The sequence below is a fragment of the Mya arenaria genome, chromosome 3, assembly GCF_026914265.1.
Source record: "Mya arenaria isolate MELC-2E11 chromosome 3, ASM2691426v1".
Taxonomy (NCBI): Eukaryota; Metazoa; Mollusca; class Bivalvia; order Myida; family Myidae; genus Mya; species Mya arenaria.
The window spans coordinates 52,350,559-52,376,213 of NC_069124.1; the positions used below are offsets into that span (position 1 = coordinate 52,350,559).

Below are 25,655 nucleotides of genomic sequence, written 5' to 3' on the forward strand. Positions count from 1 at the left end.
GCGTGTCTTTTGCGTGGTGAAACGTTATTTATAAATGAAATAAACAGTTTAATACGAGTCAATATAGCACACATAAGTCCATTCTGAGCCGAAATTTAAAAAAAAGGTAAATCTATTTTAACTTTTTTCAAAGTTGAAATACCTAAAGACCTATAAATATTGAAAAAAAACCTAGGTAAACAACCTTTTGACAAAATACCTGCCTTTACCAATTAATGTATGTACATACAGATTTCGTTCCATTAACTTATCACGGCCTATTTGCATTTAGACTATTTATTATCCAGTTAACACGTTTGAATTTCCGACGTTGACAGGTAAAAAGCAGGGTGTCTGCTGTAAATAAAAAGCCATTTGATTAATCTGAAATTGATTTGATTCAGGTCCTACACCTTGGTGATATGGGCGACATAGGTGAGCAATAAAACATATTGGAATTTAATTGTATTCTAATTGCACATTTATTAACAATACTAGTATATTCTAAATTGTAGAACTAGGCAACTCGTAAATAAAGATAGACTCCTTCAATTTTTTCTTGACACTGTAAATACAACCAATTATATAAGACAAGAAACCTTAATAAATTTAAAAACTAGACACATGTTACTAAATGTATCCGTATGGAAAAGAATCCATGATATTTTACAGAATTTGCGCTGTATTGAAAACAATCTAAGACACATTACAGGTCTACGCCAAATAGAAAACAACCCAAGACATATAACAGGTTCTACGCCATATAGAAAACAATCCAAGACATTTTACAGGGTCTACGCCATATAGAAAACAACCCAAGACATATTACAGGGTCTACGCCAAATAGAAAACAATCCAAGAAATATAACAGGGTCTATGCCATATAGAAAACAACCCAAGACATATTACAGGGTCTACGCCATAGAAAACAATCCAAGACATATAACAGGGTCTACGTCATATACAAAACAATCCAAGACATATAACAGGGTCTACGCCATATAGAAAACAACTCAAAACATATTACAGGGTCTACGCTATATGGAAACAATCCAAGAAATATAACAGGGTCTACGCCATATAGAAAACAACCCAAGACATATTACAGGGTCTACGCCATAGAAAACAATCCAAGACATATAAAAGAGTCTACGCAATATAGAAAACAATCCAAGACATATTACAGGGTCTACGTCATATACAAAACAATCCAAGACATATTACAGGGTCTACGCCAAATAGAAAACAACTCAAAACATATTACAGGGTCTACGCTATATGGAAACAATCCAAGACATATTACAGGGTCTACGCTATATGGAAACAATCCAAGACATATAACAGGGTCTTCGCCATATAGAAAACAACACAAGACATATTACAGGGTCTACGCCATATGAAAACGATGCTAGACACTTAACACGGTCTACACAGTATGGAAGGCAATCCATGACATTTAACAGGAGGTACGTATACGCCGTATGGAAAACAATCCAAGGCATATTATAGGAGGTACGCCGTATGGAAAACAATCCAGGACATATTACAGGAGGTACAGAAAGAACGTGATATGGAAAACAGCCCAACGCATTTTACAGGAGGTACGTCGTATGGAAAACAGTCAAAGACATATTACAGAAGGTACGTGGTATGGAAAACAGCCCAAGACATATTACAGGAGGTACATCGTATGGAAAACTGTCAAAGACATATTACAGAAGGTACGTGGTATGGAAAACAGCCCAAGACATATTACAGGAGGTACTTCGTATGGAAAACAGTCAAAGACACATCACAAAAGGTACGTGGTATGGAAAACAGCCCAAGACATATTACAGAAGGTACGTGGTATGAAAAGCAGCCCAAGACATATTACAGAAGGCACGTGGTATGGAAAACAGCCAAAGACATATTACAGAAGGTACATCGTATGGAAAACAGCCAAAGACATATTACAGAAGGTACGTGGTATGGAAAACAGCCCAAGACATATTACAAAAGGTACGTGGTATGGAAAACAGCCCAAGACATATTACAGAAGGTACGTGGTATGGAAAACAGCCAAAGACATATTACAGAAGGTACGTGGTATGGAAAACAGCCCATATGGAAAACAGTCAAAGACATATTACCTGATGTACGTCGTATGGAAAACAGTCCACGATACATAATAGGAGGTACGTCGTACGGCAAACAAAACAAGACATATTACAGGAGGTACGTCGTATGGAAACAAAACAAGACATATTACAGGAGGTACGTCGTATTGAAACAAAACAAGACATATTACAGGAGTTACGTCGTATGGAAACAAAACAAGACATATTACACGAGGTGCGTCGTATGGAAACAATTCAAAACGACAACCAAAGCATATAGCAGGATCTTCGCCACATGGAAATCAATCCAAAATAATTTACAGGCATTATGCCATATCGAAAAGTAGTCATGACATGTAAAAGGATCAACGTCATGATATAAAAGTCCATGACATGATACAGGATATATTTGTCATATAGAAAAGAAGCCATGACATGGTTTGGAATCCATGTAATATGTAAAAAGTATCCAAGATGAAAACGTGAAGACAGCTTGTTAATCGATTACAAGGTCGTGCTGATCTAAGTCCAACATTTATTGAATTAAAATAAAATATGCTTTTTTTTACTACCATCTACAGTCCTATACATGAGCGAATGATACATTACTTACAAGTTCTTATCAAAATGCGGTTTTCAAGAAACCGAGGAATGGAGTGTTTAAAATAACAAGAAAAGTTGTAGAGAGTAAACAAATCGGTTTAGGAATTTGCTATTTTCATGATCGATTATTATTATAATGAATATTATCTATCAAGATCGGACCGCATGCCTTATGACATGCGTATTGTCATAAGACATATTGAATCAAACTGAAAGATATTCGATCAGTTTTTTTTAGTTTTTTCAAAACTTGTAATAACACTGGATGACCACGTTTCAAGACATGCTAAGCAAATATTTGCTCTATAATTGAATGACACTCAAGAATTGAGCAATTTTCTAAACATCAATATGAGGCACTCGCAAATAATTTGTATAAGATATATTGATAATCAGGGCACGGGTCTAACCATGCCCTACGCAAACAAATACGTTTCTCCAAATTCCTGTCTATGTCAATGGGAAGAATCAGCCTTTCGGTAAATATTTGATTGTGTATATTTAAATATATTTGCATTTATTGTTAATGAGTTATGCAGATGGTGTATAGACAACGCTTGGTGTTTTGTGGAGTCTGTATGTAAGAAATGAAAGAGTTGTAGGAGAAGTTTTATTATATATTAACAAAACATTATTACGATGCATTGATTTTCTTCAAATACTTTCGTTTGTTAAATTGGCAAAGTTAATCTGTATTAAAAAGTTTTAATCATGTACTTTATTCCGTTGAATGATGTTGATTATTAAAGTTAAATTGAGCGAATATGTCAGAGTAACTGATCCGAACAGTTATTATATGCATGACAATATTTTAGTTATAGACTATGGTCCTGTCTCCTCAAAGAACATATCATACAATTACAGTCAAACCCCGTTGGCTCGAATTCCCAGGGACCGGGGAAAATAACTCGAGCCATGGACATCTCGAGCCAGGCGTGAATACTTACATTCAGTATAAAGAAATCGGTCCTTTACATCAAGTTCGACCAAACGACGAGTTCGAACCAAGCGAGTTCGAGCCAATGGGGTTCGATTTTACACTCATCGCTTTTCCAACTCTTTCGTTCGATACAATAGTGATAAACAAATTGAGAACAAAATGAGATTATAATTATATTGCATGTCAATAAAACATTAAGTTGTAAGTAGGCTTCCAACTGGATGAGATGCACTAACTTTAATTCCATAATTTATTCGATCACACGTTTTGCCGTAGGCTCGCTATTAAAGACAGTACAAAAAACGCGGCAAAACTAAAACATTAAATATATTTACTTAAAAGCTCGTGATAGACAGAAAATACACGTTTAAATGTGTTAGTCTTAACGTTACCACTTAATTAGAGCAATCAGACCGAGATGTTTTATTGTTGTAATCATAAAATCGCCGTAAGATGTAACAGCAGCGATTACTTTCATGGCCAAATCCTTATTATGCATTAAGAAGCGACTACATCACACGAATTTTTGAGGAATGAGAAGTTTGTCAACAAAGACTAGCCATTTCTTGTCTGTTTCCTTAGTGCAACATTAATATTTTTTGCAGTGTAAACAATAAATATGAACAAACAATCCCACTGAGCGCCGCTTGGTCATAAAACGATTGTTAAAAGTTGAATGCAGGTGCATTAAGCAGAAATGCATTGATTATTTATGGTTGCTTAACGTTTTCAGGAATGTGAAGACAAACATTACGGCCTTATGGACTGAGGACGATCCTTTTAAGACTGTTGACCGTGATATTCATCTTTGATATACTGACCTCCTCCAAAATAGTGGGGTTTTTCCTGTTCAATGGCAATCACTCGGGTTTCATGGACCAAACCGATCTCTACATATAGTAAAATCTGGCCTGCAAACCTATCGACAGAACTGACAGAACTGACTGACTGACTGACCGACCTACCGACTGACAGACTGGTTAACTGAATGAATGACTGACTGACTAACGAACAGACAGACTAACAAACAGACAGACTGACAAACAGACTAACTGACTGACCGACTGACAGACCTACCGACCGACTAACCGACCGACCGACTGATTGACTGATTGACTGACTGACTGACCGACAAACAGACAAACAGAAAAAAACACAGACATACCATTCGACTTACTGATGAACCGATATTTACAAACATATATATTGAAACGTGTGGCGTGTGGCTGAAATGCAGGTAAAATATTGTGTTGTTCAATACCTACAATCAAATACAACTGGGATTTATCTGGAACCTCAAATTAGGTCTTTTGTAAAATACTAGCTAGAGCAACAAAAGCCTCTAGTACCTATGGATCGGTATAGACTTAAAATAATAATAATAAACGAGTTATGGAGACATTCAAGTACCAGAAAGAAAGTGTTGACATTTCAGTCGGATTAAACAAAAATATTCAAAATTGAGTTGGCTTTAAGCCGCTCATATTTATTATTTACTAATTAAAAGTCCCAAAAATATCCTAGATGTGTTTTTATGCACACCAAGACGTTTGACAAACACATTGTCATAAGACATGTTTAGTCAAACAGTGATTTCGATTAGGTTTTTTTTCAAAACTTGTCATACGACTGCATTTCCACCTTTCAAATAATGCTCAAGCAAATATTTGCTGTTTGATCGAGAGAAACCTCAGAATAGATTAGTTTTTGAAATCAAATATGAGGCACTCGCAAACAATTTGTATAAGACATACGGATCATCAGGTCACGGCTAAGACCTTGCCCAAACCCAGCATATGGTTTCTCCAAACTCCTGCCTAAGCCAAAAGAGGTATCAATCTTTTGGTAAATATTTGACTGTGCATATTTGAATATATTTACTTTTTTCGCTAATGATAAATGCAGACGGTATATAGACAACGTCTAAGTTTGTTGTAGGGAGTATGTAAGACATGAAATATCTATAGGACAAGTTCCATATCATGTTGATCATAACTTAACAAAATATTGTTTCAATTAAATCACGCTGTATTGAATTTATTTATAAGAGTATTTCCCTTTGTTTGATTTAGTTTAGTAAAATTAATCCGTTTTAAAAATGTTACATCATATACTTTATTCCGTTGAATGAAATTGATAATTAAAGTTAAACTGAGTGTGTTTATGTTAACATTTTGATCCGAACTATTTTCATGACAATATTTTAGTAGATAGACTAAAGTGTACCATACAATTACGTCTTAACGCTTTCGGGCAACTTTTATTCGTGAAAAAATATGATAAAAAAGGAAACAAATTATTTCATTGCTTTTTATTAGACAAAATGTATTCGAACTAGGTTCGTAAAATTTTAAATTGTAAGGAAGTTGCCAACTATAGCTTTAACGTCCTGAATTCATCCATCATACAAATGGTCTGTTCTACGCTCGTTCTATTTTGTAATAGTTAGATGACATGAAGTAATATTTTAAGGATTAAGATTGGGCGGAGTGAGCCTAGCGAACGAGCACTTCTTAATCATTTAAATATTACTTCATGTCATCTAACTGTTTTAGAAGGGGACCTCATTGGCTGACACATAGTAAACGCAAAATCTGAAGCAGGGAAATGTGTTTCGGAGAACTATTCTTGTTTTGGTCATAAAATTGTCGTAACCATGCAACTACCTCAATTATTTTTTATGGCCGAATAACCGATTCATTAATTATGCATTGAGATGTGACTACATAACAACATTACAACATTCGAGGGTTGAGATGCTTGTCAATATATAGTGTTTCTTGCCTGCCACATTCATATTTTGTGGTAATGAGTTAATGAAACGTTGCAACATTGTTGTTGATATCAAGTAACTTTCAAAAGTGGTTCGTTAAAACCAAAAAGGAGTTGTGTTTTTTTAGCTTTGTTTAATCTGCATGATTCCATACAGAACTTTTTCTTTTAAATGCCATTTAAAATCTATAAGATAAGATTGGAACACGTGAACGTGATGTGGAAGGTTTTGTCCATCATTTAAAAATTATGTGAAATGTTTTGTACACCACGTCAAAATAATATAGGTTTTGTCCACCACGTTAAAAATGATATGGGAGGTTTTGTGAATTGGCTGTTTAGCCACCTAGTCCAAAATTATGCGGGAGGTTTTGTTCATGGATGCTTTGTCCTACATTCGATAAGAGTTATTTAATGTCGGCAAGGCATTGCATTGTCTATAAAATAAGCACTTTTGTATAATTTTACTACAAAGAGTTGGTATCTAAATTAAGTATGGATTTCATGCTTGTTCCATTTTAATTGTAAGATCCACATCATGGCCAGTATATACTTAATAGGTGTTGATTTTTATCGGGATATTCCGTGCTCTACCCGGTATCAATCGTTGTCCGGATCTAACGTACTTAGATGTGATTAAGGCTGAACGGGAGCATATAACGCTCTCTAATGAAGCCGTGGTGCTTAACAAAGGACCAGATTATTGCGGTATTGATATATCGTATCTTGTCTTCCACATTTAAATGACCATATACGTTAAGTTTGATGGATTGGAGCTGATACTTGTGCTTCTCTGTGAGATATATCGGAGCTCTAGAAATTACATATAAAATTAACAGTCGTATTAAGGCTGCATTCTCACAGATTGTTATTTTTGGAAACTTTTTTAAAAAGTTGTATCAGAATCGCCTGATTTGGGTATCAATGCCTTCAATTCAGTCATATAAGATAATTCACAATATAACATATCTCAAATGTTCGGTGAAATACCGAAAAGTTCATTTTTCTTTACAGCGTTAGTAATGCTTTTAGCCATAAAACATCAATTTTCGAATTTAGATATGATAAATTGTGATCTGATCTTTTGTCAGCAGTCTTATATCACTGGTTGCCAGATATTTACGCAAAAACTGGATCATTCAGACAAAAAAATCGTTGTTAAAACGATCAATCTGTGAGAGTGCAGCTTTAATTGAACATGTTACCATTATGCATCAAGCTTAAAACTATCATATTGTCGATATATATCAATTCCAAATCAACTTTCAGCTTACCTTTTCAAAAAAAAATTTAAAAAGATTTCTTTATTTGTGCCAGAAAAAATAGATTTAAAAGGGGCGACAATGTTGAATGAATAGTCCGCAGGCACGGCCAAGGGTCTGCCTACGATAATCAGAAAAATCCCCTTGACCTTCCAAAAGTTGCTATCAATTCGTAATTCATCTATTTCTCATGATGCATACTATGACAGCATTGATCGCAAATAAAGTCATTTATAGGCTTAATACACTATATATTCCGAGATTAATAGAATGTTTGTACAAATCTTTCTTTTTACTGAGCTACTTATTAGAGCTTTAACTAAATTTAAGCTGCAATCCAAATCTTAGTTCTACACCTTAATTCGTTAAATGAAAAAAATACCCTAGTGCTTAAAAGTTGCACAGGTGCCTGTATTATATTTTAGTCTCCTACGCAGTTCAATTGTTTTTCTCAGCGACATGAAATGCTTGGTCATATTTAGGTGTATTTGAGTATACACGTTCACAGTGATTTGATAGGAATGAACTCCTGCTTTGGTATCATTTGACCTGTCTAAAACAATGTCAGAAAGTCCTCTATTAAGGCATTTCCAGATTTTCTGACATTGATAAACTGCAGTAATGCATAGTTATGCTATGCTAGATAGTTGGTAGGAGTGACCCCTTTGATAAATCTGAAGAAAAAATAAATATTTTAGGATAAATGTCATTAAATTTTCCCATCAAATCACTGTGTACATGTTGACAACCCTGCTGCTTCTGTAGCAGGATAAATTCAACAAACGTGTAATACGTCGAAATTTTTGGGTGTGTATCAAAAGAATGTCAAAATGTGTATTGACGTATTACATGAGCGTTTATCGTCGACAACCACGGCTCTTTCTTCCGTTACACTTCATACATACACAACGAAGCATAGCGTAGTTTGTATCCGCGGTAGCCGACGATGATGGGCGTTATGCTTTGAAACCATCCTATAGAAGCTTTATTGCATATAACGATTCTTTGAAGTTGCAAAAGACCCCGCATATTTAGTGCAGAAAAAATATGAATAATGAGATACTTACATAGATCCGTTCCTTCTGTGCCGGGTCAATGGTTTCCAGATAGTTGCCCAACTCAGCCCGGGGGTTCACCATCATGTTAATCTCATCCATGCGTGACTGTATAGTCTCCAGTGGGTCCTCATCTGGAAGAACAATTTTCACACGGTTATGCAATACCGCCACTTTTCGGGCCTCAGTTTCGAGGTTTCCCTTAAGAATCCAGTCATGTTCCACGATATAATCGCCGGCTTTGTCCAAGTTCCGGCGGGACACTTCCGGGTCTTCGTCGGAGAGGTATATATCGGCCTCCGACTCGCTCTGTTCCGACTGGTTGTCATTTCCGTCATGTCTGGCGTTGTGGCCATTACGACTTCTAGTTCTCCCGGAAGTGACGGCACTGTTGTCCCTGGTCTTTATCTCGTGAATCACTTCCTGTTGCGGGTCTATATTTGGGAGGTTAAGGGAACTGTTCGTACATGAAAGACGGGCTGGGTTTATATTTTCACCTCCGTTCTTCGAGCTAACGTCAATTGGTGGCATCCTATGAAGACCCTGTGATGACGCATACTTCGAGATTTTAACTTTCTTCCTCGCCCCTCCAGCACTGCTTACATCTAAATTACTATGAGAAAGTTTAGTTTTCCCATAAAAACCAGTCATGTTCTTTCGATTCCTCTTTTCGCGTTCGTGGTATTTTTCTTTCATTTCCTCAATGGTAGTATGTCCTCGTTGCCAGAATGGACGCCATTTTGTTCCATCCTCCGCCACCCTAGCAACATTCCGCGTGCGCCTCTGTCGTACCTCACCGTTAACAACAACCTCTTCGTTTTCCTCCTGGTTGTTAAAACCAGTAAGTATAGTCTCTGTGTCTGTTGGAATAGGCATCGCGCCTGTTCCCTTGGCAGTTTGTTTCAGTGTTTCTTCGCTATCATAAATGCGGCTAAATCAATTTGCTCAATTATAGCAATGGACGTTCACTGCAATTGTTATACGGCAGTTATAAAACTCGGGATCCTCATCAAAATAAAAGAATCGCAATCGATTGAGAGTGCACTGTATTTCATTCAATGAACATTCACAAAACGTAATCAAACTGAATTAATCACTTTATAGAAATTTTCGTAAACCTATTCTTCGATTTGTTTATAATCCACGCTCCTTTGCACAGGATCGTTTTTCAAATTGAAGAAATTCTTACACAGAAAATTATATGAACAGCACACTTCACTTTAATCCAGCATAAAATGTTTTGTTCGATCCCTCAACCTAATATGCACGTCAAAGTTGTGTTTATTACTAACAAACATTTAGCTGGAGAAATATTTTCACATTGGGTCAACGTCCAACTGCAAATGCAATCTGTCAATTTAAAACGGAAAACAATCATCGAACCCTAGCCCCTGGTTTAATCCACAGTTTATCGCCAATGTGAAGTCGTCAGGTAGATTAATTTATGAGACACCTATACATGATCGAAGGATTCTTATATTTTAAACAATAAAATATTTCAAATATCGATAGGCGGGTCCATATTTTACCCAGTATTGACACAAAGCTCTGAAGTGATCTTAATAAAACTTATCAGTCATTATTTCGCTTAATTTCGATGGATTGTTATCTTATAATCCGGTTATAAAATCTTCAGACTAGATTACGAAAATGTTTTGAAAACGAAGGGTATGTTTTCTGATCACAGATTTAAACAAACAATTTTTATGAAATATTGACAGTAGATGACCTTTTTATAAGGATACCATACAAACAGTTCCTTTGTCAGCGGAGGTTATAAATCATAGTACGTATAATATCCCACTTGTGGTCTCTTACTGTCAAACGTTATGATAGGTTGTCCAATCCATTACATGTATTAGTGTTCAAAATTATATTTTATCAAAATGGGATGGCTGTAGTTTCAAAGCTGCCTTTAATTTATTTTGCCAGTTCAGCAATCATTGAGCAGGCGAATCGTTACATTCAAACTGAGGCTTGGCTAGTAGATAAAATATTATATCAAACACTAAGCTGGTCAAAGGATTACTATTATGCGTTTTCCATATAAATGGGCCGGGTTTACCTTTCTTTATGGGGAAACTGTTACCATGACTCAGTTCCATTTGTAAATTGCCTTTTGAGAAGGTTCAAATTGATGACAACGTCATTTAGAATTAAATAAAGAAATAATGGTCTTGTTTCGGTTAGAAATGTGTTCATATTTTTTTTCTATTTTGGCAAACTCGTTTTAAGGTATCACCCGGTGTTTATTTTGCATATAAGCGTGCCTGAGCTTAAAGGGGCTGAAACTAGTTTGATTAAAATATATTTAAACAATATTTAGTGAATACTTATACATACATATAACATACATGTCGGGAACGCATCGGCAATACTTTAAATACAGTCGAACACTGTTGGCTCGAACTCCCAGGGACCGGCAAAATTACCTCGAGCCTCTGGAAATTCGAGCCAAGCGGGAATGCTTACCTTCAGTAGAAAGAATTTGGCCCATAACATTCAGCTCGAGCCAACGAGGAGATCGAGCTATGCTATTTCGAGCCAACGGGGTTAGACTGAATGTAAGTATGTCTACTATCAATATACAACGCTAACCGCACGCATTATTTCTTAAAGCGAAAGTACCTAAATAATAAGAGTGTGTCATTTTCGAGCCAAGGTGCGCAGTCGACGATGACACTTCAATGTTTTACATCTCTGTGAATATTTAAGAACTCATTTGTGGATGACTAATACAATTGTAAAAATACGGTTAAAATATTGACATTGGTCAAAGTAGTCCCAGCCCTTTTAAGAGATTACTTAAACTTCGTTACGGAAAGTCACACTACAAAATGCCTTAATCTATTTTAATCATCAATGTTCAGGGGGGGGGGGGGGGGGGGGGGGGCAAAAAGAAACTTGTCAATGAAAATAGTTCAAGTGTATTGTAAATAATAAATGTAACGTTGCGTAGTGTCTGTATGGCATATTGGCACCATATGATGTAATTAACATAACAATGTAATACCATTTCACCATTTAAACCTTTAAAGACAGTTTAACACGGATAAACGAATTACGGCTTGTATAAAATCCAAACGCTTAGTGGTATATTAATCCTTTGTTTTACAGCAAATCCTTCACACATATCTGCGCCGGTAAAATATAATCCTGAGTATGACATGCTATGAAAAAAGGAAACATGAATATTGTTTTTATTTTCCATTTTCATCGCACATTGGCATAAAAAGGAATTCTTCTCAGGACCAACATCAGTTTACAGTAACCATGATCTGTATACAGAACCCAGTTGCCAAGTCTACCATCTCACTGATCAATTAATTATTCAACACAAATCGCTGTACGAATTACATCGAACGTAGGTATAGACCTTTTCTTTTCTTTAACAATTAATTAGAATTCGCCCTGGATATCTTTCAATAACAGCAATCAGTAACGGTATCCTTCAACGTAAAGATATCCGATACTCCCTCAACTATTTCTTTTGACTTTCCCTTTTTTAATTAGGAATTAGCATGAATTATAGCATTTCATTTCTTGTATTATTCTTTGCAAACCGAATTTAAAGCTATCCTTGGTGTGCACTGATTGTTAAATATTAATATAATTGCATCAAGTGTCATCGCCAAGGTTATACTCATAGATATATGAGTGAATATACATATATATATATTTATGTAATACTATATAATACTATTATGCTGTATATTACAAGATGTGGGTGTACATTTGTAAAGATATGACAAACTGGGACCGTCTCATTAAACATCCTAGGAGTGCTTTCTTTACAAGGCGATAAGCCCCCATCACCCCCACCCCCTTCAATAAAAAAGAGAAGAGATTTTAACATCTCAAAAAACAGGGAAGGTAGGTAAGCATAACTTTTTTTCTATTTATCATTTTATTGCAAACCGGGATTCTGTACTAAACCTATATCAGTGTATATCACTTTTGTAGAAATTTTAAATTATACAGTGTTCAATTACTAACATGTCTAATCACTCACAAAATGCACAAACTTAAGGAAATTACACTACCTTAAAAACAATGTGGGGTCGGGAGGAAGAAAATAACGACAGTCGTGTTAGTGGAAACACACACTATTTTTTACGCCTAAGCTTGGCGGTACTACTATTAAAAATCTCGCCTAGGTATGAAACCAATCCTAGGGTTCTTAAAGAAATGACCACCAGCTGTATATACTTAATTAGATATTTATATATGTTACGTTATTATCTTGGTGTTTTATTATCATGTTGTCTTTTACAATTGTTATCAGTATTGAAATTAAAACATACCAGAATTAATACTCCATCCGAACGTTTCAAACACAACAGGCTGGGTTTTATTTATTCATAGACCCTTATTTATATCTAAGAAATCTTATTTCTCACTTTTAATCAATCAACGGAAAAAAGACGAATAATGGAATATAGTATTTCCTTTTTTGAAACGAATAAAGCGTCGAATAACATTAATCAACTATAGACTATCAAATAGCTTACCAAACAGAATCTTTCAAACATAAAATTCAATGGATGCCTATTATCATTTGAATGAAGTAAACGGACACTAAAATTTACGAGCATATCTAAAGGTAACCTAATGAAGTTTACAGTGATTAAGTGAGTTCAATTGGGTTGATATTATATTCACTTATTCTAAATTTGGTCCACACAATTATTTATTCAGTCATTTTGTTTGTAATTTGTTTTGAGCTCTGTTATTGCATTTTCTTATCAATGTTGTTTATCTTTTTAATGAATTTCATGAAGTTTGTTTTAATGTTGATTCTCTTTTTTCAATCCCGTTTGCTGTTTCATTTGTGTATTACCGTAATTTATATGTTTAATTAATTTCATGATATTGTTTTTTATGTTGAATGTTTTCAATCGCGTTTGCATTTTTGTTGTTTTTAGTTGATAAGCTATAATTATATACATCTTTATACTATTTTCAGGGGTCACCAACAAGTTTCAGCTCTATATTTCGTTTCTCTTAAACCTTTTATGGGTAGGAAATTTGTCTCGTGACAAAGTTATTCTGGTAGTGGTCATACAGATATGGTGTATGTTCATGTTCGCGAACGCGAACTAGTTTTCTGGGTAAATGAGTTAGCTATTAAAGTCGACAGTTCTGTTCGAGATTCGATTGATATGGAATTCTATTGCAGTATTCTCCCTTTAGCTATATGTAAGACACATATTGCTATAAGACACCGAGAAAACAAGAAGTTATCGTGAGATCGTTCGTATGGATGTTATTGTTCCGTCTTCTTTGGTAAGACATGGGACACCATATATATTACTTAGCATTTGTTTGATCCTCTTCATAATTTAAAATAATCTAAAGCTACGTTTGTATGCCAGGATATGTCCCCGGGTGCAAATATACCATCGTTGGTAAATGCAACCCTTTATCAACACTAACATAATGTCAAGGTTTCAGTATCCACCTCTTCAGACTAAACTGGGTGTTCTGTTCTTGAAGTAACGGTATATTTTTTGCTTCTTTTTTATTGCCCCTCAGTTTTCCCTGAACCTGTGTTTTCCTTGATCATGTGTTCTCTTGCTCCTGAGTGTTCATTGCCCCTTTGTTGTCCTTGATCCTGTGTTTTTCTTGTCGATGTGTTGTTCTTGCTCTTTTGTTTTCCCTGCCCCTGTGTTTTCCTTGATCCTATGTTTTTTCTTGTCCATGTGTTGTTCTTGCTCTTTAGTTTTCCCTGCCACTGTGTTTTCCTTGATCCTGTGTTTTTCTTGTCCATGTGTTGTTCTTGCTCTTTAGTTTTCCCTGCCACTGTGTTTTCCTTGATCCTGTGTTTTTCTTGTCCATGTGTTGTTCTTGCTCTTTAGTTTTCCCTGCCACTGTGTTTTCCTTGATCCTGTGTTTTTCTTGCACCTGTGTTTCCTTGCTCCGGGGTTTTCTTTGCTCCTGTATTTTTCTTGCTCCTGTATTTTGCTTGCTCCTGTGTGTTTTCTGGCTTCTGTGTTTTTCATGCTTTTGTGTGTTTTTTTACTCCTGAGTTTCACTCTCTTTGAAGATCCGATAATTTAATGCTTTCTTTGAATACAGAAGAACAATATTTAGTTTTTTAGTTAAATTAGGACTAAATAAAAGTAGATATGACATTTTAGTCTAGCAAACGACCTTAATAGAATACCTGAAGTTGATTTCGAAAAGGCATTTTCCACGCAAAGGTTTAGTCAATTTTCAAATTCAAGAGGTTTCATTTTAAGAGTACTAAATTGAGGCTAGATTTATCGAAATATTTTTAATCAATTGCTAACCATTTTTGATAACATGACGAACAATCATAACTTGACCAAACCCTTTGTTGTTCAATATATAAAACAAAACCTACTAAAGTTGAACTATTCTACTTTCTTAATCCAATTTCTGCTAATTGCATGTTAGGTTGGACGTCAAAACTCCACCGGTTGCATGGACGGAACTAAAAGCGAGTCAATCCAAACCAAACACACTGACCTTTAACGTTGTATATTTGTCCGTATTTGATCTTCCGCAAGGCTCGGTATGAACTTCCCATGTCTGGACGATCCTTGATGTACTAAAGAAAAAAACATTACTAATTACTAGACGCAAAATTGCGACATGTCGACCCCGTTTAAAGAGCCTTTGAAACAGACATAATGCTTGTCCATGCAATTGCAACACAAAATAACATGGAGCTATACAATAAGGGGATAATTATTATTGCAAGGTAAAGATACGGCCTGGACAAGGTTCAGTCTGGATGGACGGACAGGCACACGTGTAGTCTGCAACTCTCTGCCTCATCTTGGTGAACCTCCATGGCACGTTTTATTCTAATCTGATAATGCATGTTCAAGATTTAGCCCGGATAAGGACCATTTCAAGTTCACTGTCATTAACACTGTCTTAACAGGAAACACAATAAAAAGCAAGCAAATGCTTTTAATTTACGCCCGGCCACTTGACGCATGTTGCGCACCAGTCTCATCCTTTGACCCCTAAGTATGAACTTGACCTTTGAGGTAGAGACCTGGGACTGGTGCGCGGCATTCCGCCTCATCTTGGTTAACCTTCAAGGCAAGTTTGTTTTGATCCTATTATGCATAGACAAGATACAGGCCGGACAAGGATCATTTCAACCTTTGACGTCTAAGCGTTCCCTTGACCTTTTAAATACAGATATTGGTCTTGTGCACTGCGAGCCACCTCATCATTGTGAACATTCAAGGCAAGTTTTTTTTTAACAATTATATTATGCATTGTCAAGACACAGGCCGGACAAGGATCATTTCAACCTTTGAGATCTAAACGTGACCTTGACCTTTGATGTACAGACCTGGGTCTTGTGTGCGATACGCCACCTGATCATGGTGAACCATCGTATATTTCTTTAATGCATGGTCAAGATGCAGCCCGGACAAGATTGAGCCCGACGGCAAATGTGACATCTATGTCTCGCTCAAAACAAAAAAGCGAAAAGTGGCGGAATGAAACTGTGCCATGTGGTAGGGTCAAAACGAGAAATAATTATATCGTCATGCCACAAGGCGCATTGTCGCCTCGCCACTTGCCGTTTTGTCGCTTTTTTTCTTGCAATTTGGCGCATTTTTGCATTCTCCCCTTCCGATCGACATATGCATGTCCAAATAGGTTCAAACCTTTCCAAGAATATAGCCATCTTCTTGAAAGATGCATGAACAAGTGCTCAACATTTCATTTATGTACATTAAAGGTACGTTTATGCACAGTTTTGACATTGCAGCGGTATAATTTGATTTCATACAGTTTTGAGCATGCCTACCGGAGAGCGAAAATATGAAGATGACATAAGCTCTTTATCGTGTCATCCAGTCCACCTCGAGGGGTGAATACTAAAGGTTCTATTATTAAGTTATATACATAAAATAAAGAAGCCGATAGAACTTTTTCGCTTTCACCCCTCGATCTGAAATATCATTAAGATGTATTGAGGAAGTGTTGATCTGCTAAAGCTCAAGATTGAGTGCTTTAAATTTTTTAATGACATTTGACAACATGCACCTGTCTATTGTTTCATACATAGAGGGACAAGGGTATTCTTGTCTATTGTTACCCATATGGAGAGACAAGGGAATACATACCAATTGTTTTCCACATGGAGAGACAAGGGTATACCTGCCTATTGTTCCCCACATGGAGAGACAAGGGTATACCTGCCTATTGTTCCCCACATGGAAAGACAAGGGTAAACCTGCCTATTGTTCCCCACATGGAAAGACAAGAGTATACCTGCCTATTGTTCCCCACATGGAAAGACAAGGGTATACCTGCCTATTGTTCCCCACATGGAGAGACAAGGGTATACCTGCCTATTGTTCCTGTTGTTCCCCACACGGAGAGACAAGGAAATACATTCCTATTGTTCCCCACATGGAGAGACAAGGGTATACCTGCATGTTGTTCCCTTTGTTCCCCACATGGAGAGACAAGGGTATACCTGCCTATTGTTCCCCACATGGAAAGACAAGGGTATACCTGCCTGTTGTTCCCTTTGTTCCCCACATGGAGAGACAAGGGTATACCTGCGTATTGTTCCCCACATGGAAAGACAAGGGTATACCTGCCTGTTGTTCCCCACATGGAAAGACAAGGGTATACCTGCCTATTGTTCCCCACATGGAGAGACAAGGGTATACCTGCCTGTTGTTCCCTTTGTTCCCCACATGGAGAGACAATGGTGTACCTGCCTATTGTTCCCCACATGGAGAGACAAGGGTGTACCTGCCTATTGTTCCCCACATGGAAAGACAAGGGTATACCTACCTATTGTTCCCCACATGGAGAGACAAGGGTATACCTGCCTATTGTTCCCCACATGGAGAGACAAGGGTATACCTGCCTGTTGTTCTCCACATGGAGAGACAAGGGTATACCTGCCTATTGTTCCCCACATGGAGAGACAAGGGTATACCTGCCTGTTGTTCCCCACATGGGGAGACAAGGGTGTACCTGCCTATTGTTCCCCACATGGAGAGACAAGGGTATACCTGCCTATTGTTCCCCACATGGGGAGACAAGGGTGTACCTGTCTATTGTTCCCCACATGGAGAGACAAGGGTATACCTGCCTGTTGTTCCCCACATGGAGAGACAAGGGTATACCTGCCTATTGTTCCCCACATGGAGAGACAAGGGTATACCTGCCTGTTGTTCTCCACATGGAGAGACAAGGGTATACCTGCCTATTGTTCCCCACATGGAAAGACAAGGGTGTACCTGCCTATTTTTCCCCACATGGAGAGACAAGGGTATACCTGCCTATTGTTCCCCACATGGAGAGACAAGGGTGTACCTGCCTATTGTTCCCAACATGGAGAGACAAGGGTATACCTGCCTATTGTTCCCCACATGGAAAGACAAGGGTATACCTGCCTGTTGTTCCCCACATGGAGAGACAAGGGTATACCTGCCTATTGTTCCCCACATGGAGAGACAAGGGTATACATGCCTGTTGTTCCCCACATGGATAAACAAGGGTAAACCTGCCTATTGCTCCCCACATGGAGAGACAAGGGTATACCTGCCTATTGCTCCCCACAATGAGAGACAAGGGTATACCTGCCTGTTGTTCCCTTTGTTCCCCACATGGAGAGACAAGGGTATACCTGCCTATTGTTCCCCACATGGAGAGACAAGGGTATACCTGCCTATTGTTCCCCACATGGATAGACAAGGGTATACCTGCCTGTTGTTCCTGTTGTTCCCCACATGGAGAGACAAGGGTATACCTGCCTATTGTTCCCTTTGTTCCCCACATGGAGAGACAAGGGTATACCTGCCTATTGTTCCCCACATGGAAAGACAAGGGTATATCTGAATATTGTTCCCCACATGGAGAGACAAGGGTATACCTGCCTATTGTTCCTCACATGGAGAGACAAGGGTATACCTGCCTGTTGTTCCTGTTGTTCCCCACATGGAGAGACAAGGGTATACCTGCCTGTTGTTCCCCACATGGAGAGACAAGGGTATACCTGCCTATTGTTCCCCACATGGAGAGACAAGGGTATACCTGCCTGTTGTTCCCCACATGGAGAGACAAGGGTATACCTGCCTGTTGTTCCCTTTGTTCCCCACATGGAGAGATAAGGGTATACCTGCCTATTGTTCCCCACATGGAGAGACAAGGGTATACCTGCCTGTTGTTCCCAACATGGAGAGACAAGGGTATACCTGCCTGTTGTTCCCTTTGTTCCCCACATGGAGAGACAAGGGTATACCTGCCTATTGTTCCCAACATGGAGAGACAAGGGTATACCTGCCTGTTGTTCCCTTTGTTCCCCACATGGAGAGACAAGGGTATACCTGCCTATTGTTCCCAACATGGAGAGACAAGGGTATACCTGCCTGTTGTTCCCAACATGGAGAGACAAGGGTATACCTGCCTGTTGTTCCCAACATGGAGAGACAAGGGTATACCTGCCTGTTGTTCCCAACATGGAGAGACAAGGGTATACCTGCCTGTTGTTCCCTTTGTTCCCCACATGGAGAGACAAGGGTATACCTGCCTATTGTTCCCAACATGGAGAGACAAGGGTATACCTGCCTGTTGTTCCCTTTGTTCCCCACATGGAGAGACAAGGGTATACCTGCCTATTGTTCCCCACATGGAGAGACAAGGGTATACCTGCCTGTTGTTCCCTTTGTTCCCCACATGGAGAGACAAGGGTATACCTACCTATTGTTCCCCACATGGAGAGACAAGGGTATACCTGCCAATTGTTCCTGTTGTTCCCCACATGGAGAGACAAGGGTATACCTGCCAATTGTTCCTGTTGTTCCCCACATGGAGAGACAAGGGTATACCTGCCTATTGTTCCCCACATGGAGAGACAAGGGTATACCTGCCTATTGTTCCCCACATGGAGAGACAAGGGTATACCTGCCTGTTGTTCCCCACATGGAAAGACAAGGGTACACCTGCCTGTTGTTCCTGTTGTTTCCCACATGGAGAGACAAGGGTATACCTGTCTATTGTTCCCCACATGGAGAGACAAGGGTATACCTGCCTGTTGTTCCTATTGGTGCCAACATGGAGAGACAAGTGTTTACCTTCCTGTTGCTCCCAACATGGAAAGTCGAGGGCATACTTGCCTATTGTTCCACACATGGAGAGACAAGGGTTTACCAGTCTATTGTTCCCCACATGGAGAGACAAGGGTGTACCTGTCTATTGTTCCCCACTTGGAGAGACAAGGGTGTACCTGTCTATTGTTCCCCACATAGAGAGACAAGGGTATACCTGCCTGTTGTTCCCCACATGGAAAGACAAGGGTATACCTGTCTATTGTTCCCCACATGGAGAGACAAGGGTATACCTGCCTGTTGTTCCCCACATGGAGAGACAAGGGTGTACCGGTCTATTGTTCCCCACATGGAGAGACAAGGGTATACTTGTCTGTTGTTCCCCACATGGAGAGACAAGGGTATACCTGCCTATTGTTCCCCACATGGAGAGACAAGGGTATACCTGCCTGTTGTTCCCCACATGGAGAGACAAGGGTGTACCTGTCTATTGTTCCCCACATGGAGAGACAAGGGTGTACCTGTCTATTGTTCCCCACTTGGAGAGACAAGGGTGTACTTTTTGTTGTTCCCCACATGGAGAGACAAGGGTGTACCTGCCTATTGTTCCCCACATGGAGAGACAAGGGTATACCTGCCTATTGTTCCCCACATGGAGAGACAAGGGTATACTTGCCTGTTGTTCCCCACATGGAGAGACAAGGGTGTACCTGCCTATTGTTCCCCACATGGAGAGACAAGGGTGTACCAGTCTATTGTTCCCCACATGGAGAGACAAGGGTGTACCTGTCTATTGTTCCCCACATGGAGAGACAAGGGTGTACCTGTCTATTGTTCCCCACATGGAGAGACAAGGGTGTACCTAGCTATTGTTCCCCACTTGGAGAGACAAGGATGTAACTGTCTATTGTTCCCCACATGGAAAGACAAGGGTGTACCTGTCTATTGTTCCCCACTTGGAGAGACAAGGGTGTACCTGTCTATTGTTCCCCACATGGAGAGACAAGGGTGTACCTGTCTATTGTTCCCCACTTGGAGAGACAAGGGTGTACCTGTCTATTGTTCCCCACATGGAGAGACAAGGGTATACTTGTCTATTGTTCCCCACTTGGAGAGACAAGGGTGTACCTGTCTATTGTTCCACACATGGAGAGACAATGGTATACCCGCCTAAGTTTCCCCACATGGAGAGACAAGGGTATACCTGCCTATTGTTCCCCACATGGAGAGACAAGGGTATACCTGCCTGTTGTTCTCCACATGGAGAGACAAGGGAATAGTTTTCAAAGTTTCCCCATATGGAGAGACAAGGGAATATGTGCCTGTTGTTCCCCAAACGGAGACACAACGGTATACCTGCGTATTGGTCCCCATATGGAGAGACAGGTGAATACCTGTCAAAGTTTCCCCATATGGAGAGACAAGGGAATACATGCCTATTGTTCCCCACATGGACAGACAAGTGTATACCTGCCTAGTGTTCCCCACATGGAGAGACAAGGGTGTATGTGCCTGTTGTTCCCCACACGGAGACACAACGGTATACCTGCCTATTGGTCCCCATATGGAGAGACAGGGGATACCTGTCAAAGTTTCGCCATATGGAGAGACAAGGGAATACATGCCTATTGTTCCCCACATGGAGAGACAAGGGAATGCCTGCCTATTGTTCCCCGCACGGAGAGACAAGGAAACACATTCCTGTTGTTCCCCACATGGAGAGACAATGGTGTACCTGCCTATTGTTCCAAACATGGAGAGACAAGGGTATACATGTCTATTGTTCCCCACATGGAGAGATAAGGATACACCTGCCGGTTGTTCCTGTTGTTCACCACATGGAGAGACAAGGGTATACCTGCCTGTTGTTCCCCACATGGAGAGACAAGGGTATACCAGCCTATTGTTCCCCACATGGAGAGACAAGGGTATACCTGCCTATTGTTCCCCACATGGACAGACAAGGGTATACCTGCCTATTGTTCCCCACGTGGAGAGACAAGGGTATACCTGCCTATTGTTCCCCATATGGACAGACAAGGGTATACCTGCCTATTGTTCCCCACATGGACAGACAAGGGTATACCTGCCTGTTGTTCCCCACATGGAGAGACAAGGGTATACCTGCCTATTGTTCCCCACATGGAGAGACAAAGGAATACATGCCTATTGTTCCCCACATGGAGAGACAAGGGTATGCCTGCCTATTGTTCCCGACATGGAGAGACAAGGGTATACATGTCTATTGTTCCCCACATGGAGAGACAAGGATACACCTGCCGGTTGTTCCTGTTGTTCACCACATGGAGAGACAAGGGTATACCTGCCTGTTGTTCCCCACATGGAGAGACAAGGGTATACCTGCCTATTGTTCCCCACATGGAGAGACAAGGGTATACCTGCCTATTGTTCCCCACATTGACAGACAAGGGTTTACCTGCCTGTTGTTCCCCACATGGAGAGACAATGGTATACCTGCCTATTGTTCCTCACATGGAGAGACAAGGGTATGCCTGCCTATTGTTCCCCACATGGAGAGACAATGGTATCCGTGCCTATTGTTCCCCACATAAAGAGACAAGGGAATACATGCCTATTGTTCCCCACATGGAAAGACGAGGGAATACTTGCCTATTGTTCCCCACATGGAGAGACAAGTGTGTATATGCCTGTTGTTCCCCACATGGAAAGACAAGGGTATACCTGTTTATTGTTCCCCACATGGAAAGACAAGGGTATACCTGTTTATTGTTCCCCACATGGAAAGACAAGGGTATACCTGTTTATTGTTCCCCACATGGAGAGACAAGGGTATACCTGCCTATTGTTCCCCACATGGAGAGACAAGGGTATACCTGCCTATTGTTCCCCACATGGAGAGACAAGGGTATACCTGCCTATTGTTCCCCACATGGAAAGACAAGGGTATACCTGCCTGTTGCTCCCCACATGGAGAGACAAGGGTGTACCTGTCTATTGTTCCCCACATGGAGAGACAAGGGTATACCTGCCTGTTGTTCCCCACATGGAGAGACAAGGGTATACCTGCCTATTGTTCCCCACATGGAAAGACAAGGGTATACCTGTCTATTGTTCCCCACATGGAGAGACAAGGGTATACCTGCCTATTGTTCCCCACATGGAGAGACAAGGGTATACCTGTTTATTGTTCCCCACATGGAGAGACAAGGATACACCTGTTTATTGTTCCCCACATGGAGAGACAAGGATACACCTGTTTATTGTTCCCCACATGGAGAGACAAGGGTATACCTGCCTATTGTTCCCCACATGGAGAGACAAGGGTATACCTGTTTATTGTTCCCCACATGGAGAGACAAGGGTGTACCTGTTTATTGTTCCCCACATGGAGAGACAAGGATACACCTGTTTATTGTTCCCCACATGGAGAGACAAGGGTATACCTGTTTATTGTTCCCCACATGGAGAGACAAGGGTATACCTGTTTATTGTTCCCCACATTGAAAGACAAAGGAATACATGCCTATTGTTCACTACATGGAGAGACAATGGTGAGAATAGCCACTTAAATGCACGGTTTATATCATAGTGTTTCCAATGTTGGACAAGAGAAATAACTCATTAATAGTATTCTTGCTGATAAATACATATTTATACAACAGGTTTGGTATTGAATGCATTAAGGTTTTTCATTTTGCAGTGTAAAGATCAATCTTTAAAATTGAAATCCGTATATATATTCGAATGTATTTCTATTGAACATAGCACTGTTCTCCTTTGTCAAATACTATGGATGACAGGGAATTAAATTAGACATTTAAATTCGATTTGATAATAGATAAAAATGGATAATCGTGGCGTTTAACTGATTCGTATTGTGACAGCAATCAATACAATGTTTAAACAGATATTTAATACGTTTACATATGATTGTAAAACTAATATAAGACATCAACCTAGCTTCATAAACTTCTCTTTAATATTTCGACAAACATTTACAATCTAATTTTAATCTCAAAATACCTAATAAATGCGTTATGAAGGTTTTGAAAATCGTCTTGATACTTTAGTTAACATCGTTTGGATAAAATCCAGAATATATGTTTATATCTCAATTGACTAACAGTACCCATTTTAAAAAGCCATATGTCTTGTTCTTCATCTACTCCATTAGAATAGCCATCACAGAACATCTTTAAAAAATCAAACAAATTGGAAAGTAGGGGAATCTATAATTAGAATCTTAAGAGATATTAATTGCAATTTAAACTCAAATAAGAAAACTCTGACCTCACATTTATGTTAATAAATAAATATGTTATAATAAATTAATACTAATCACGATGGATTACCATTAACACCTCTTGAAATTTACTAAAATCAGGGCTATCTACACTTGACCCATACTTGTCGAATAGCTGACCCTATGATTGTTCTTAATAAATACTGCACCAAATAGTATAAAGTGTTTCGATTACTTTCATACGAAATGCCTTTCGGACCATCGTATGTAAATGTGTCAATCTGAAACGCGATACTCGATAGTACGATGATGAAAACGCGAAATCACGAAACTAAGACGGTGAAAACGCGACATCATGAAACTACGACGGTGAAAACGCGACAATACGATGGTGAAAACACGGAAATATATCGCTTTATCATCATCGTTCTGTCATATAATCGCGTTTTCGTTATCGTACTGTCGCGTTTTCATCATCGTACTGACGGATTTTCGTTATCGTAGTTTCGTGTTTTCATCGTCGAACTATCGGGTATCGCGTTTCAGATCAACGCATTCACAGGCGATGGCCCTAACGGCATTCCGTACTTTCAGTCCTCGTCAAAGGTACTTCAGGCAACTGACCAGATTTTTGTAAGATGATTTAAGGTTTTTCAAAGACGCTTTATAACCACTTCATTCCGAGCCTCCAATAATACCACTGCACACATACAGGCTTGATGAATAAGTGTCATGGTAGGAATAAGTTGAAGAATCGAAAAATATTTAAGCTTTTTATTTTTTTTTACTAAATCCCTTCGAAACATTTTTATATTGTAAATATCATGCGAACCATTATAGATAAACGAATTCGCCTTTTCTTTAAAGTACAAGGCCATCAGAGTAGTCTTCCCATGGTATATGTTTTCGGGCACTGATACTTTCATCTTTAAAGGTCATTTCTAGTATTCTATCTCCGCTCCGAAAGTGCGTTTTTAGGCTGTAGTACCGCAAATCAACATCAGGTATCGTCAGATCTACTTTTTGACATGTCATGTTAAAAAGAATTAATGCACCGGGGTTACAAAATGGGACGTATGATGTTATGCGGTTTAAAATAGTGCGAATTAAATTACCACTGTATTCAAATACGTTCATAAGATTGTAACTTTAAAGTGAATTTGAAAAAAGCTGAAGAATCTTTAAAAACACATCAAAACGTCCTCAGCCAATATAGGGTTTCATTTAACTCGATTCACTATTGTCGCGTCTATAGCCTTTCAACGCTTTTATTTAAAACATGCCATATGAAAGGTATCAACAAACTAATGCTTGTGACAAAAGATAATGGTGTTTTTTTAAACTAGTACAAAATTATTTATCGTCAATCTTCAAACAGCAACATACGTAACAGTCAAAGATTATTTGCCGTCGATTACGTCGGCCTTCTTTTACATTTCGTTTGAGCAATACCAGTGTGTATACCACGTGGTGAATTACGTCATATTTGCTACGTCGGAAGGCAACATTTTTTCTAAAAATGAAGACATAAACAATGATAACTTTTCTTTTACTACACCATTCTAAATAAAACAAAGGACAGTCTATGCCGCTTCAAAAGCCCCGCCTTCGTTTTTGTTACCGGATTTTGATAAGGCGATTAGTTTCATCAAATACT

The 25,655-nt window shown here is 39.0% G+C and overlaps 1 protein-coding gene across 2 annotated transcripts in view; it reads right to left on the minus strand.

Annotated features, from left to right (window-relative positions):
- Positions 1 to 25,655, minus strand: part of LOC128226836 (uncharacterized) — a 53,185-nt gene that overhangs the window by 27,013 nt on the left and 517 nt on the right. For both annotated transcript variants that reach the window (XM_052936912.1, XM_052936911.1), the window contains exons 2-3: positions 15,203 to 15,284; positions 8,723 to 8,844 (exon numbers count right to left, since the gene is read on the minus strand). In XM_052936912.1, coding sequence (XP_052792872.1) covers positions 8,723 to 8,844; positions 15,203 to 15,263 — 183 coding nt within the window. In that variant the 5' untranslated portion in view covers positions 15,264 to 15,284. The remainder of the gene's footprint in view (positions 1 to 8,722; positions 8,845 to 15,202; positions 15,285 to 25,655) is intronic.